At 42.2% G+C, this 16,621-nt stretch overlaps 1 protein-coding gene across 1 annotated transcript in view; it reads right to left on the bottom strand.

Moving 5' to 3' along the window:
- Positions 1-1,150: 1,150 nt before the first annotated feature.
- nsmfb (NMDA receptor synaptonuclear signaling and neuronal migration factor b) overlaps positions 1,151-16,621 on the bottom strand; it is a 75,962-nt gene continuing 60,491 nt past the window's right edge. Inside the window, exons 15-16 of the mRNA XM_073052205.1 lie at positions 11,497-11,572; positions 1,151-9,003 (exon numbers count right to left, since the gene is read on the bottom strand). Coding sequence (XP_072908306.1) covers positions 8,906-9,003; positions 11,497-11,572 — 174 coding nt within the window. The 3' untranslated portion in view covers positions 1,151-8,905. The remainder of the gene's footprint in view (positions 9,004-11,496; positions 11,573-16,621) is intronic.

The following is a 16,621-nucleotide window of genomic DNA, read 5'->3' as shown; positions in this document are numbered from 1 at the left end:
ATTTTTTCTAAAATCTTACATGGAAAAGGCAGGTTGAAAACAGGTCTAAAATTGTCCAAAACAGAGCAGTTTAGCTTATTTTTCTTAAGCAGGGGTTTAACTACTGCAGTTTTTAAGGAATTCGGAAAAATGCCAGAAACTAGTGAGCAATTAACTCTGTCAACTACACTGTCAATTAGTGTGTCAGGAACTTCTTTAAAAAATGCCTGTGGGAATAGAATTTGACTGATGAACTGTACAGTGCTTTTTATTGATGATTGTGTTAAAATATTACAATGCTTTTTAATGTTTTCAAAAGCGATATAGAATATTTAGGCTCTTAAACCAAAGTTAACTCTGCTTACACCAGTGCATCTTAAGAAAACCCCACGGTGATATTTGGGGCACTATCGAAGTTATCCTCAATGTCTTTACCAATAGTTACCTCACAACAAACATCAATAAATGGATTATCTGGCCATCATCATATTGCTGTTCGAGGGAGCTCTGTGTGTACTAATTAGGGCAGATTTCCTTCATTACAACAATGAATAAATTTCAAATTCATTGGATGTTAAGTATCTTGGAATGCTGGTCTCCTGCTCTCCTCCTTCCACCCACTCTCACTAGGGTCAGTTCATCTACCAGCATGTCTTTGGAATGTGGGAAGCAACTGAAACACAGAAGGTGAAACCCTGCCACAGAGAAAACTCCACGTTGACAGCATCTGAGGCAAGGATCAAACCCAGATCACTGGACACGCGAGGCAGCAGGACCAACTACCCTGCCATGGTCCTGTCTGATGCTAAATTGAGTACGAATCCTTGCAATATTCTTCCAGCAGTCGACATTAATGCAACAGATTCATCTGTGGGATCTCACTAACTGCTGGTACATTTGCAAACAGTTTTCCCCTCTTGCTATTCATCTATAAATACAGCCCAAGACAAGGAGTACAATTAGATTCAAATGCATATTTCTACACAATGTTTTTAAAGACGCCTTCAGCATATTTCAAACTAATTCACAACCAAGCGATGGGTTCTGTAGTGCTATTGTCACCTATGCGAGTAGGATGTCTAGTATGTGACTCACTGCTCGTTTCAAATCCCCACTTCACAGCCTACTGAGACAAGCAATAAAGAAAAGCCCAGCAGGATCATTCATGTCATTCTTTTCTCTCAAAACAGTTTATTAAATAACATCTTGAAACTGTAAAATGTTAAAAATTATTCAAATCAGTACTGAATGTTAAATACAGAAAGTGCAGAGCTTTACAAGAAGGAAAGAGCAGTTTGTACATTTATACAATAATCAGAGAGTGGTGGGTAAAACAGGCAGAGTTAGAGAAGATGGCATCCCTTGGGATAGACCTGGTCAGGCTGCACTGTAGCTCACTGTTTGCAAATGGATCTTTTGGTTTTGTGGCATTTAATTTCTCAAGATCAGTCCAAAACGGCATGAGTTACATTCTTTTGGAAGACTATGCTATATGGAGGGTCAGTGGACTTTGTTAATCACTTAACCCATGCCAGGTGCTGTGGGAGTTTCTGGCGTCCTGGTACCCAGTGTGAAGGTGGAGGAGGTTGCACGTATCAGAGACCGGTTTGACATTGGATTCCCAAGCAGGGAGGCACGTTGGTAGGCTCTGCATGGCTGCCTCAGAGGTCGGTGAGCATTCCATTGTAAGACACTGGAGGAGAATAAGGCAGCTAATGAGGGTGCAAGGGTGCTTGAGAGTGAAGGAAGTGAACGTGAGGAGTGAAGAGGGTGGGATGTGAGGTGATAAAGGGCCAAGAGGGCAGGGAATGGAGCACTGAGGGAAGAGTGCAAGGGAAGCGGAAATGAGGGAAGAAGAGGTCAGGAAGCGAGCTGAGGAGAGAAGACAGCAAGGGAAGGGTAGGCGAGGGAAGAAGAAAGGGCAAGTATGGAAGGATGAGAGAAGGTGATGGTGAGGTGTAGGGGTTCCCAATCTGGGGTCCATGGACCCCTTGCTTAATGGTATTGGTCCATGGCATGAAAAAAGGTTGGGAACCCCTGGAGAATTTGAGAGAGGAAGCATGTGAAGGAAGTGGGAAGACAGCAAAGGGCACAAAGCTTCAGAAGTGGGAAGCGTTGCAGGGTGATGGCAATTGATGACTCAGAAACTGAGAAAAGACGCCGTAGGCAGCAGGTCACCTGACCTAATGGGTACCATCCAGCACTGGGAGCGGGGAGGGAAAGAGCAGGAACTTCCTGCCAACCTGTGAATCTCCAGGACATTACGCTTCAAGCAACTCTGCTCAGAGTTACATTGCAACATGGTTAACATCAATAAACAAAGTGGGGACAGAAGATATTTTCCCAATAATCACAGACTAGAATCTGGCCAACACCTTGTAGCCAGTGCAGTGGCGGTAGCTTGGGTGCAGTTGTGTTATTATTGGTGGTTTGCCTGTTGGATGGTCAGAGTGTCCCACCCAATGGCCTTTCACAGAGAGCTAACAATCCCAACACCACCCAGGACAAGGATATAAATAAGAGGCTAGGCTACAAATGGCCTTTAAATCACAGCTACTCCCAATCATCCTTGCCATGCTATCGTCCCTTTGTAATAGGAATGCAGGTGAGATGTGATGAGGCTGGTGCACGCAGCCTGTGTAGGGGAACAAGGGAGCCATCCCCCAAGATGTACGCGCAGCACTCTAACTTATTGCTCCAAGTATTCAACAGAGTGATTTCATTTTGATAAAATAGAAAATCTGTGCTTCCATGAAACAGTACAGATATAAAGGCAAAACTGAAACAAATTCAGACACAACATGTGGCAAAGGACCAAACAAGAGGTCTGATCAGCTCCTACCAACACCACATCAATCAAAAGTGTGGAACCGGAACTGTGTTAAACATTAATCTCTGCTAATCAGTGATACTCCAAAAACCAAACTACTTAACTAGCAACAAACCACTCATCAAACTTTTTGAAATGGCACCATACTAAATATAAAACCTACTTAACTAGTATTATGCCAAATAATCACCCAGGACCTTTCTGAATTATTAACATTTCTGAGTGGCACTGCATCATGTTTCATGATATCCTAATGTTTCCTGCACCAAAATAAGTTACAGCAACCAAGACTATCCACTAGTCTAACCAGCACTGCTGAGTAAAACCTCAGATTTGCATCAAGATTTCAGAATCCTTACCATGCCAAATATTTTGCCTGAAATAACCAGGTTGTTCAAGTGTAAATGTTGGGAAAATCAGGATTTGTATTCCCGGATCTGGATATGCGGCTTGGACTCAGAGTCGAAGACTCTATCCCGACACAGAGATAAAGCAGCAACACTGATCTGAGCAGGAGCAACGTCCTTACAGAGAATACATTGGGCTGATGTTCAGCTTAAACCTTCAATGTTGCTTGGGCTACAATTTGCCTCCGTGGCTGAAGTGATTGGTACAAAGTGGCAAGATGATCACTGATCATTTAAAAAGCATCCTCCCTGACAGTTCTTTGATGCAAAGAAATTCACGGTACGTTGAAGATGCAGTGAAACTCAGTCTGTGGACACAATACTTTGATCACGAACATTCCTGCAGCTGATGGTTCAGTTTATATGTATACTTCTAGATGGTTCGTGAGGACCATTTATTTTCGATGCATTAACTTTCGCCACAGAGCAACTGAGATCGATCGTTTTTTGGATATTAAGAGATTTCGGATCAATGAAGAGTACCAGTGATGTAAGAGGCCACCCGTGATCTTATTGAACAGTCAACAAAGGAGCTGAACGACCTACTTTTGCTTCGTCGTTTTAAGCTCTTTCAGTTTTCTAAGTATTAACCCTTAACTCTCCACTACTACCTCCAAAATCTTTCTAATGCTCTGCCATTTAGAATTCGGGGCTTGACAATACTCTTAATTATTGATAGAGCTTGAAATTAGATCTGACTCATTCTTGGTATTGTTACCCTGCAAATCTTTCTGTGAAGCCATCTGGCATTTGATGCAACAGCCCACGAGATTTACAGCACGAGCTCATATAACTGGGAATGGGGAAAAAGATTTTCGGATTGGGGGGAGGATATGGCAGGAATTCAAGAGCAGGGAAGAAACGGGTTGGGAAAAGAGTAAATGGAAATTCAATATAATTGGAGTGACTTATCATCTGCTGAACTTTGCTAATACTATTAACACAAGATGTGCCTTGATTAACTGGGGTATCAGCTCCACCATGTCTTTTTTTTAATCTTAGGTCTCCATAAAATTTACATCATAATAAAAAGATCTGTTGATTTTAAATGTATTGAAGCTTAAAGACCCTCTAATCAATTATCTGGACTTAATTATTGCCATTTCAGATATCTCATTTGAAACATTACGTACGTAGAGTGCTCTGCAGCCTGGTAAAACTATCTTTACAAATCCTCTGTATAACTCATTGCAGGTGCTACATATAGAAAAAAATAAGAGAAAGCTCCAACAAGGATAACACGGGAGAGGAGACTGAAAAAAAGGTGCTCTGTCCCTTTGAACTTCTGGTGAAAAGCTCCAAGCAGTACAATTATAGAATGTGTTCTTGACAAAACTGGGTTACCTCTCCAGAGAAAACTTTCAGCTGCATTTGCTGCTGACAATTAAAAATATAATGCAGCCATTTGACACATCTCTGAGGTGTATTATCACCAATGCATTTAACTAAACTTTTGTATTTAATGCATTATTAATGCATTTAAATAAGGGATCACGACAATAACTGTATCCAGCATCTCTCACATAAGCTACCTGAGAAATCAGTTGAGGAGCACGTGGGACAGGCTTGTTCCACCCACTCCCTACTAAATGATGGCAATCGGCCTGTGTATTTAACAAGCAGCATCAGGACGCAATAGATCAGTTGGTGCCACCATCAACAGTGAAAATCCGACAATCCAGCACCTGAATGTTTGGAAATGCTGATGGTCTAACACTTGCTTTGCTCATTAATCAGGAATGAGAGGCAGGGTCCAGAGTATAAGTGTAGTGTGTGGCTAGAGGTATTTGGAGGATTCGCAAGAGTCTAAACTGGGTTGTAGCTTAAGTCAAGGTCCTGTGTATCTGTATATTTCCTACCCTCCTAAAACTCACTGGGTTCACTGGAAATGTTATTTTACTAACATGAAACAAAGTGAAATAAATGATTTTTTTGGTAGGAATAGGAGTAGCATCCTATCACCCAGTGATATCCAGTGCCCAACAGTGCCAATTAGCACAGTCTTGCTTTATTGCCACATAGCACCAACCTGCACCAAAGTGGGTTCATTGGGTTTTTCCAAGAGGTATTTTAAGCATAGTGAACCATAATGCATTAGGAAAGCAAGGGATGAGAAAAACTCCAACACCCCACCGTGCTAATGGTCAGTGAGGATCCAACCCAAGTCACTCAAGATTTTTATCTACTGAAGCCTATACTAGGCTGAACTTTTCTGCAAATGAATTAAGTGTGATGGGTGTATCAAGACTAAAAGTAACTTCTTCTACACTCTGCTGACTTCAGGTTATCAAGTTAATTCTATAAACCGTCAATCAATGCTTAACTACTCTTCTACTGATCAATCACACGAAGATTGTAATCCATATTTCCAATGCTTGTGCCCTGTAAATGGCTTTGAGAGACTCTGGATGTTTTAGGCAACGCTCATTGACAAGTTCTAAACCAGTACTTCTACAAAAATTGGGGGGAGCACGGTAGTGTAGTGTTTACCAGAACACTTTACAGTGCAGGGAACCCAGATTCAATTCTTGCAACTGTCTGTGAGGAGGTTGTACGTTCTCCCTGAGACTGTGCGGGTTTCCTCCTACGGTCCAAAGACATATTAGTTGGTAGGTCAATGTAAACTGTCCTATGATTAGGCTAGGATTAATTTGGGGTATGGCTCAATGGGCCAGAAGGGCATATTCCACGTTGTATCTTAATATATAGTATATAAAAATTAAACATGGCACGAGGGGAAATCAGATTTCCAGTTTATCTGAAATAGTTCAATAATGAATGAAAAATTTCTGCTAGCCCAACCAAACTTTGGTCTGGAGTTTGCAGTAGTTTCCTGCCGAAGGGTCTCAGCCCAAAACATCCATAGTTGCTGCCTGGCCTGCTGAGTTCCTCCAGCATTTTGTGTGGGTTGCTTGGCTCATGGTTTACTCTGTAACTGTCAGCAACTTCCAGTGTTCATGTGCACAGAGCTATGTGTGGAAATCCAGTCACAGCTGTCATTTCATCCCCAGTGCAATCAACAATGAATGAGTGGTTTGACATGAACTTCAACCTCATAAAAAATCAATATAAGTGTTCAGTCGTGCGAACGTAATGCAACATATAGTTAAACATAAGCACTACTGAAAATTCTCCGTGGTCCTGAAATTCTAATTTTAAATGTAAAATAGTGTGGGGCGAGATAAATAGCTGGGAATGAAGTAATTCAGAGGTTGAACCAATACCCCACTTCTGAGTTTGACCTTAACAGTGAATTGATGATGGTTATCATCAAGAACATGTGAAACACGCCAGTGGTTGCAGAAAAATGACTCACTTTAAAGGCAGCCTCCCAAAGGACAGCTCATAATTTGACTGTTGCTGAACAAAGGAGTGCTGTAGGGTGTAACAGAGGGACAGTTAACAGTGTGCATTTTCAGACCTTGTTTAAATTAAATTGTGAAATTGTTTCAGAAAAACAAAGGTTTAATAAAGGCAAATTCAAAATGATGAATTGCTGAGAGACTGTCCTAATTCAAGTTGTCGTAACGTTTCTCAGGGACTGGTACAGATTTGTGGCAATTCTTTGCAAAGCGATGAAATCAGTATTAATGTCCTTTCTCCAGGATGTCTGAAGACACCACTCTGAAATTTCAAGGGTCAGTCACTGAAGGAATTCCAACCTGAAACTGATTATCAGAAAGCGCACAGGAATCATCGACTTTGAAATGGATCTCCCACATGAAAAACCTGGAACTTATTTAAATAACCAACCCAGTACTGTTGCAGGACAGGGTTGAGCATTGCAGGAACGACCAAAATGGGATGAATGGTCTTTCTTATTCCTAATTAACTGATGGTCCATTTGTTAATTGTGTTCCATCTGTAGTCATAGAACGTGCTCACCACTAGTGACCGGCAGTGCTAAATTTGACTAACATTAATTGTTGAATTACAAATATGTATGTAAAATACTTAAGATGAATTTTTTTTTTAATGAACAGCTGCATGCTTTAAATGGTGAAATTAAAATCATTTGTTACAATCACAATATACCTGCATGATAATACTGTATTCTATAGCTTAAGGTTTTATAATGAGGAAATTGTGATTGGAGAATATATTTGGTGCTTGGTAATCTGCAATTCTTTGGGTTTTGGAAGGTTAAGGTCTTCAGTGTCCCCGCTTCCCACCCCACCCCCCACACACTCCCAACTTTTAACACAGAGGTAACAATCTGGCTACTGAGACGAGCCTAATTTTTTGTATATTTTACATTAATAAAGAATTCAAGAGTTGAAGCTACCTTAAAAGTAGCTGACTGAAAATCAAGTTTGAGTGTTTCTCCCCTCCCCCCCATATGGCTAGACTACATTGCAACACATTCAAGAATATTCTTTTATAAAACCTTTTGATTACAGTAATATCCTAACTAAAGGACATCTCCTAACCTACATAGCCTAGCCTAAGTCACAACAATAAAACATCTCCAAGGTTCTGCCACACAACCATTTAAAGAAAGTTACTTGCTATGACGGTGCAATGGAATTGAGCATAAATAATCATTAAATCCAATCAATACCAGAATGTCAATCAATAAAAGTCAACGTTTCATATTCAGACCTTTGCTAGTGCATTAGGGCTTCCTTGGAGAGGGATGAATCCATAATTCGTAACAAAGATCATCACAGTGTCTCTAATTAGATAAAGGCAATGCTGTTGGTGTTCATAACGGATCTGATAAAACTTACCCTGTAAGAATTGCCCTCACAATAAACTCCTGTCATTGTTAAATCTCCTATCCAGTTGTTGCCATTTTACCAACAACTTAATTGCTGATTCTTCACGGTTTCCACATCCTTTTTGTTTAAAACACAATAAAACTCACAAAACTATTTTTCTACAACTCTATCACATCTGATAGACACAATGATGCTAGGACTGTAATAAACAAAGTAAAGGCAATAAATTTACTTCATCACAGGAAGGTACCTCTCAGTATTTCTGTCTGAAGAGTCAACTTTTCAACATGGTGAACCCTTCACCTGGCTCTTCCTTGCCACTGATTGAGTGGTAAACTAATGTTAATGGGAACCCACTGCATCACACTCTCAAATAGATGAAAATATCCTAACTACCGAGAAACTCTTATTAACTAACTCATAATTAGCACTAATCAATTAAAAATCCATTATGCCTATATTCAGTAATAAAACTTTCAACAGCTTTTTCTCCCCACAATACTGGCCTCCGTTGAAGGTCTCAGGTCCAGGAGCAATGAGGGGGAGCTCCAGAACCATGCATGTATCAAGTCAAGCCCAAGGAACCTTCAAGGAATCTTGTTTGGCACCTTCTCGTTTATCCAGGATCCCAACAGCTGATCCCTGCAGCCCATCCTTTGTGCAAGGAGGGTGGGATGAAAAAAAAAATAACCCGAGCTCTCCTGTCTTGACCTGGGTCAGACTCACCCTGCAGAAAGTAAAATTCGGACTCCTGCTTTATCTGCAGAAGGAGGCAAAGCTCCTAACTGCTCTGATCCATTCTTTACCAGAACTTCCATGAACCCTTTCTTCCTCCGAATAAGATACAACAGAACAGTGTCCTGGTTCTTCTCCGTCCCTTCACAGACACTCCATCATCTGCACTGAGGAGATGTCCTTCACAATAGGAGCAGTTACAATTGATCTTTCCAATACCATCTTCCCTTTTCTCACAAGATGTCATCATAGTCCAGCAGTTTCGAGTGCTGCCTGGATTTCCAGAGTCTGTACAGACGAAAATCAAAGTACGTCTCTATCATCCGCTTCCCTGTAATTCAATGTGACAACTGTCAGTTAATGGTTTATCAAAGATAACTGTCTTCAAATCATTAAAGTAAAATATAATGAAGTTATTACTGCCTATTTCTATTTTTCCTTGTAACACAGAAGGAGGTGATTCAGTCTGTCTAGACTATGCCAGCTCACACAGTAATCCCCTTTCCCCAATAATCATCTCTATGAAAGATTCTCTCACTTTCCTGTCAGCTACACCCCGATTCTATCCCTTGCCAATAATAGGGGCATGGTATAGCAGCCAACTATGTTTGTAGCCTACCAACCTTTTTCTCTTTGGGAGCTGGGAGGAAAGTGGAGTACTCGAGAGGAACCCATGTGGGGGAATGTGCAAATTCCACATTAACAGCACCAGAGGCCAAGAATGAGCCTGGTTTATTGGAGCTGTGGGGCAGCAGCTCTATTAGCTCCTCACCAATTCCTACACCGATTACATGAGGAGTCTGCATCTTGTCAGTTCCCCATCAGGGCGCAACCATTCTGCAAAATCTCCTTCTAAAGGTTGCTCTTAACTTTAAAAGACAAAGCTAGCCCTTTGTGGAGGAGGCTGTGGAGGCAAGTTATTTTTGGTCAATACCCTGGAAAGACAAGAAGGGAAAAGAGAAACCACAGTCTGCGCTCAAGGGAAAAGAGGCAGCTGAAACCCCACCAGAGGCAGGGGAGGAACCTCTTCAAGCATTTTTGTAAAGCGGAGATTGCAGGAACTCAGCTGAAACCCCACCAGAGGCAGGGGAGGAACCTCTTCAAGCATTTTTGTAAAGCGGAGATTGCAGGAACTCAGCTGAAACCCCACCAGAGGCAGGGGAGGAACCTCTTCAAGCATTTTTGTAAAGCGGAGATTGCAGGAACTCAGCTGAAACCCCACCAGAGGCAGGGGAGGAACCTCTTCAAGCATTTTTGTAAAGCGGAGATTGCAGGAACTCAGCTGAAACCCCACCAGAGGCAGGGGAGGAACCTCTTCAAGCATTTTTGTAAAGCGGAGATTGCAGGAACTCAGCTGAAACCCCACCAGAGGCAGGGGAGGAACCTCTTCAAGCATTTTTGTAAAGCGGAGATTGCAGGAACTCAGCTGACTTCACACCAGCCTTTTCAAACTGGTTCAGATATTTTGCACATTTTTGTTTCCTTCATGCTTGCAAATGCTGCTACATTTGGGGGATGGATCCACTGCAATATCCCAAGTGCTCAGTCTGCACGCACTGGCTTCCCATGGCAACACTGGCATGGCCGTCCAGAATGGCACATCCCGTTCCAATCTGACTTCACAGGGCCCTCCCATAGGAACCTTCAGGAACTCTGAACAACACTTACTCCCTGCTTGTACCTGAGGTGTCGAGAGCATTCTGGTACACACTACGGATAATCAGACTGCCTGCTCACGGTGCTGCAGGAGACACACGAGGTGGATTTGCTGTCTGAGCTACTGAGAAAAGCGCAGCTTCCTTGGCCACCCAAGCTTTCACCACACTGACCGGCGTTCCCCCAAGAGCAGCAGCAGCTCATTAGGGCCGGGAGGGGAATCAAAGAGCAGGTGTCCACCTGGAGTATCATGGAAACCGGGAACTCCTGTCCCTGGAAGCTGTTGAGGGTAGGTCACTGCAAGCGTTCAAAGGCCAACACACTGGGATTAGGCAAGTGTCTCAAGGGAGGTGGAGCACAGGTAGGGAGATTGTGTTAATGTGCAGATTAGTCCAAGTAGAACCAAAGGCAGAACAGTGATAAGAGGTGAACAGGGTTTCTCCTGTTCTTTTGCTCTAGAGCTCCTTTAGAGTTCCTTTACTCTAAAAGGTTACCAAATTTTATTATGCCATGGACCCCCACCATTAACTGAGAGGTCCGTGGACCCCAGGTGGGGAACCACTGCAGTAGAGATTCTAAATGACTCTACGACTTTTTTCCTTGTTCCTCTTCCATAGTTCCAGACATTCCAACCTACATAAAACTTATGCTTGTCCAAAAGTTAGGACTTCTTGGATGGTGTCCCTCTCATTTTTTCCTTGGATCTTTGAACTTTGACCCAGCTTCTTTCGTACAGTCTGCAGACTTGCAGTTGGGATTTTGCATTTTATTCCTGCATTTTCAGTTGGGTCAGTTTATAAAAATAATTTAAAATATAAGGGAATTTTTCCAGCTATGCTTCCTTTGGGACTTGGATTGAGTCAGCTATTGTTAACCTTCAAAAGGGAAGCCCTTTAACGAGGACATCTCTGAGACTAATTAGGTTATTGAGCTCAAATCAAAAGGACTCAATTTTCCCAATATTTGATCTGACAAACATCAAACTGATGCCTACTGGTTTGATCTGGCAGGAAGGGCACTACATACAAGGAGGGTCTTTGACCAGAAAAAGTAACTGTTTCTCATGACATGGCCACCACCCAAAACTGATGAGAGTTTCCAGCATTTTCTGCCTTTATTTCAGATTTTCATCATCTATGGGTTTTTAGATTTTCAAATCTGGACATACCTTGGGCTGACAGTTCCAAAGGAGACTCGAAGGATATTCGGTGAGGATTCATTAGATTCTTCAGACTCTGAAAAAGCTGAAAGCAAAAGCAATGAATAATTATAAGGGAATTCCAATGTGAATGAAGTGCTGTCAACGTACACTCAGTGGTCAATATATTAGGTACCCCAGTGCATCCGCTCGTTAATGCATATATCTCATCAGCCAATCATGTGGCAGTAACGCAATGCATAAGAGCATGCAGGCATGGTCAAGAGGTTAAGTTGTTGTTCAGACCAAACACCAGAATTGGGAAAAAATGCCATCAAATGGACTTTGACCATAGAATGATCGTTGATGCCAGAATGGGTAGTTTGAGTACCTCAGAAACTGCTGATCTCCTGGGATTTTCACACACAACAGTCTCTAGAGTATACAGAGAATAGTGCACAAAACAAAAAAAAATCTAGTCAGCCGCAGATCTATGGGCAGAAAAGTCTTGTTAATGAGAGTTCAGAGGAGAACAGCCACTTTGGCTCAAGCTGAAGGTGACAGTAACTCAAATAAGCAAGTGTTACAACAGTGTTGTGTGGAAGAGCATCTCTGAATGCACAACCCATTGAAACTTGAAGTGAAGTGGCCACTGCAGCAGAAGACCATGAACAGGTACAGGAGTATGGAATAAAGTGGCCACTGTGTATATAGGAGCACACTTGCAAAAATAGATTTTTATAGGAAATAGTTTAGATCATCAATTGAGTTTGAGTCTTTCCATTTTCTTGTTCTTAATTTAATTAAAATAAATGATTTGATAAACATGACAAGAAGCTGCCTGGGGTGAGTACAAATGAGGAACTGATCCATGGCACCCTGGTAATGTCTTCAAATTAACTTAATGAGTGGAATCTTTCGGCTCCAGTTGATGAGTTTCCAATGTGTTGTTCGGATGGTAAATGGAAATGATTTCTTCTGATGAGGTAGTCAAAGACAAAACCACTAACCTTAAAATTAGAGCTATGCTGTTAAGATTATGTCAGGAGTACTTCATCATAAAGAGGAAGGTAGGATGCTGGCATTACTATTGTGCAATAAAGGGTAGCTCAGTAAAATTAAAATCCCAATTCTAAACATAGGTTATTGCCTGCCAGGAGTAAGATGGGTTAGAGAACAAAGATGGGTAAACAGAGGTCTTATCTAACCGAGGGGTAATAAATATTTCACAGGCTGAATAGCTTCCACACCATCTCCATTGTGTTGCAGGGTTAGGGTTACACCTAGGCTTAGAGAGATAGAGTGAGGCATGGGAATGGGAAAAGAGGTGAAACAGTGAAGAATCGGAAAAAAGATGAACACAGATATTAAGCACACCAGGGAGATAGGAGGAGAAAGACTGTTATATCCTCAGGAACATGTGTGCAGAGGGAAAGGGTGGCAGAGTGATACAGAAAGAGTGAGTGGGGAAGAGAGAGAGAGAGAGAGAGAGAGAGAATGAGAGAGAATAAGTGAGAATGTGAGGGAGAGAATGAGAAAAAATAAGAGAGAGAGAGAGAATGGGATAGAGAATAAGGAGTGAATGAGAGAGGGAAAGAGATATGATGAGAATGCCACAGATCACGATAAAGATAGAAACAGGGTGGTGTCATTCCAGATAGACCCCTGCTTCAGGAGCAGGAGTGTTTGGACTGTGTCGCTCAGAAGGATCCCGTCTTTAGGCACTCTGGAACAGGGATCTGAAACTTCTAACCTTAGATGGCCACATGCTAAAAAAAATCTCTGCCTCCACTGCACTAAAACAAGCTTCCCCGAATGTCCTAGATCCTTGACCCATATTTAAACTCTTAATTGTGCTCACCCAACGCTGCAGCACCACCTCCCAAACTTGTTTTACTGTTGTCCTGCCAGCCCACACCTGTTGGAACATACCTACCTTCCTGACTTCACACCCCCACCCCCACCAACAGCTGCTCTGATCTCCTCCTCCTCATCCTATTCACCATGAGACTGCTTAACCCTCTCAACCTCTACCCCTCACACCACCACCCCCTCCCCATCCTGCGACAATGGAGACGGCCGGAACACCAGCAGTGACTGCTCTGAGGTTCCCTATGTTCAGACCTCACACTGTTCTAGCTCATCCCTCAGGCTGAATTTGAATGTCTGTGTGCTAGTGAAGGAAACCTGGCAAGGGTTAGCAGGTACAGCGAGATGGAGGGAGAGTGAAGGCTTGCAATGATGAAGTGGGACAATCAGAAGGATGAGAAACTAAGTCAATGATTAGGTCCTTCGCTATTGATTGATAAATAGAATTAACAATTAAAAAAATCAAATTCAAAAATAAAAATTGTGTTTTTATTTGGCTCACTATCCATGGTTGTATAATCTTAATGTTTGAAGGGAATTAAATCATTTGCCTTTAGAGTGATCTAGGCAGTATTGGCTGTTCTAATCACCTTTCCTGCAGAGAAATTTAAGACTAATACATAACCTGGCTTTACAAAAGGAGTCATAATTCATTTCTGTAACAGGCACAAACGATGCCATTTTGTCAGGTTGATGCTACTGTCTACTTCTGTTCAATCATGAATAAGACTTCACACTGCAACTGAAGTGCCAGGAACTGCAGATACTGAGCAGATTGGTAGACTGGGAAATGCATTAAGATAACTACTTGGTGGCCAATATCAATGCTGACAGTTTCCATATAACACTATCAGGACCCATGCCAATTCTCTGAAGAGCTATCAGGTTGATCGAACATCTCTACTTTTTCCCATCGCCTTGTCGCACAGCTCAGCATATTACGGAAACCAGACTCCCTTCCACGGTCTCTCACTGTTCTTCTCGCTGCCTCGGTAAAGCAGCCAGCATAATCGAAATCCCCTCCCACCACAGTTATTCTCTCTTCTCCACTCCTATCGGGCAGACGATACAAAAGCCCGAGAGCCCTCACCGCTAGGCTCAAAGATAACTGGAACGTAGAAAAGTACCTCACAGGAACAGCCCTTCGGCCACGATGTTGTGCTGAACCAGCTGAAAAGTAAATCTAAAAAAAACAAAAAACTAACCCCTCTTTCCCACATAATGTCCATATCCTTCCATCTTCCCCACATGCATGTGCCCATCTAAACATCCCTTAAGAGTATTTGACTCGACCACCATACCAGGCAGCGCATTCCACTCATCCACCACTCTCTGAGTAAAAAACTTACCCTTCACATCCCCTTTGAACCTACCCCCTCTCATCTCCAATGCATGCCCTCTGGTATTAAACATTTCCACCCTGGGAAAAAGATGCTCCCTGTGTACTCTATCGATGCCTTTCTTAATCTTACAAATCTCTGTCAGATCTCCCTTCAGCCACCACCCCTCCAGGGTAAACAACCCAAGTTTGCCCGGCCTCTCATGATAGCATATGCCTTCTAAACCAGGCAGCATCCTGGTTAAACCCCTTCAACACCCTCTCCAAAGCCTCAAATTCATTTGTATAGTGTTGTAAACTATTGAAAGAACCTCTTGTATGCCATGATGAACTCGTGACCTCATAACCATCATCGTGTTGGCCTAGCACCTCACAGTCTGCCTGCACCGCACTTTCTCTGTAACTGAATCACTACATTCTGTGCTCTGTAACTCCTTTTCCCTGATATATTGATGTGATGACATGATCTGTATGGTAGGTGTGCAAAGCGTTTTTCACTGCAGCTTGGTATATTTTAATTTTATTTTATTTGGAGATACAGTGACAAACAGGCTCTTTCAGCCCAGCAAACCACACTGCCCGGCAACTCAGCTATTTAACCCTATCCAATTTGCAATGACCACTTAACCTACTAACCTACAGTTAAGGTCACGAGTATCGTTGGGACTCTACTGAGAGAGTCTCTAGAGGACTGCCTGCTCGTCATGATGAATGAAGACTTCCATATCACCAGCTTCAAGGTCTCTCCTGTGTTACTGATTCAGCAACAATAAATGTATGAGTGAGGCAGGGGTTTTTATAACAAATAACACGGTTATTAAACACTGAAAAACAAACCCCCAAAAGTAAACAAACCACTCACGTAACCGGAAATCAGCCGCTGTGTGGCAGCTTAAACAGTTCTTAAAGCGATGCTGCAAAAACAGTTCTTCAAAGTAGTATCGCAAAAGTCCAAAATGCTTACAGTCCATTTAAGGGAGAGACTTTTTAAGACGATTTAAATTCTCTTTCACGTCGTGTTGTTGCGATCCCCAGTTGAACTATACTTTTCCCACGAAGAATTTACGAAGATGAAAAATGAAACGGCTTAAAGGCACTGACCTTTCCTTTACAAAACTGTTCCCAATCCTTTCTGCTATTCACAGGGATTAACACGGGCACAGTCAACGAATTCCTTCCGAATGAGGATCAAACAAGGTCGAACCTGTTTCACCGTCGAGATCGACTTTCCTCGATCTTTTAACTCCCGAACTCTGATCTTCACTCTCCACTGATTCTCAACTAGCAGTATTATAAAGAAACTGCTGGCAATGACCTTTTAAACTTTAGGCATTAGATAAAACTTCATCTTTCAACTAAACTGCGTCATAACATTAAATCACGCAGTGGCATGAAGTCAACATGGCAAATCCAGCCACGAACTGCCCCTCCTCACAGGGAGGGGTCCTCCTTTTATACCCTGTAAAAAAAAACCTGTCACATGACCTCTACTGGCGGGAAAATGACGTCACTCCACCATCACAAGACCATTACCTCAAGTCCAGTATAGCTTCAACACCTGTCACGTGACAAGTACACCACTGTCATGTGTCACGGGTACGTAACACCTGTAATTCAGGTCACAGTCACACCACCACCATTGGGCAGATCACAATATACCACGGTGTACAGTTTACTCTTTATGTCTCGTGAGTTGAGGAAACCCACACGTTCCACTGGAAAGGCATACAAACTCCTTACAAACAGCTTTGGAATTGAATGTTAAACACCAATGCCCCTAGCTGTAATAGTATTTCACTAACGCCAACACTACCGTGACACCCCAAACATGTGACAATAATAAGCCAATTACCAATTTAATTTTGTTTTCAACTATTCATCCAGTTCCTAATCGAAAAGTCATCAATGAATTTCATTCCACTTTTAGGGATTATTGAGGAATTATGT

Source organism: Hemitrygon akajei, chromosome 7 (genome assembly GCF_048418815.1).
Source record: "Hemitrygon akajei chromosome 7, sHemAka1.3, whole genome shotgun sequence".
In the NCBI taxonomy this organism is placed as follows: domain Eukaryota; kingdom Metazoa; phylum Chordata; class Chondrichthyes; order Myliobatiformes; family Dasyatidae; genus Hemitrygon; species Hemitrygon akajei.
Note: the sequence above shows the minus strand (reverse complement) of the source record. Positions and strands in the feature narration are given on the sequence as shown.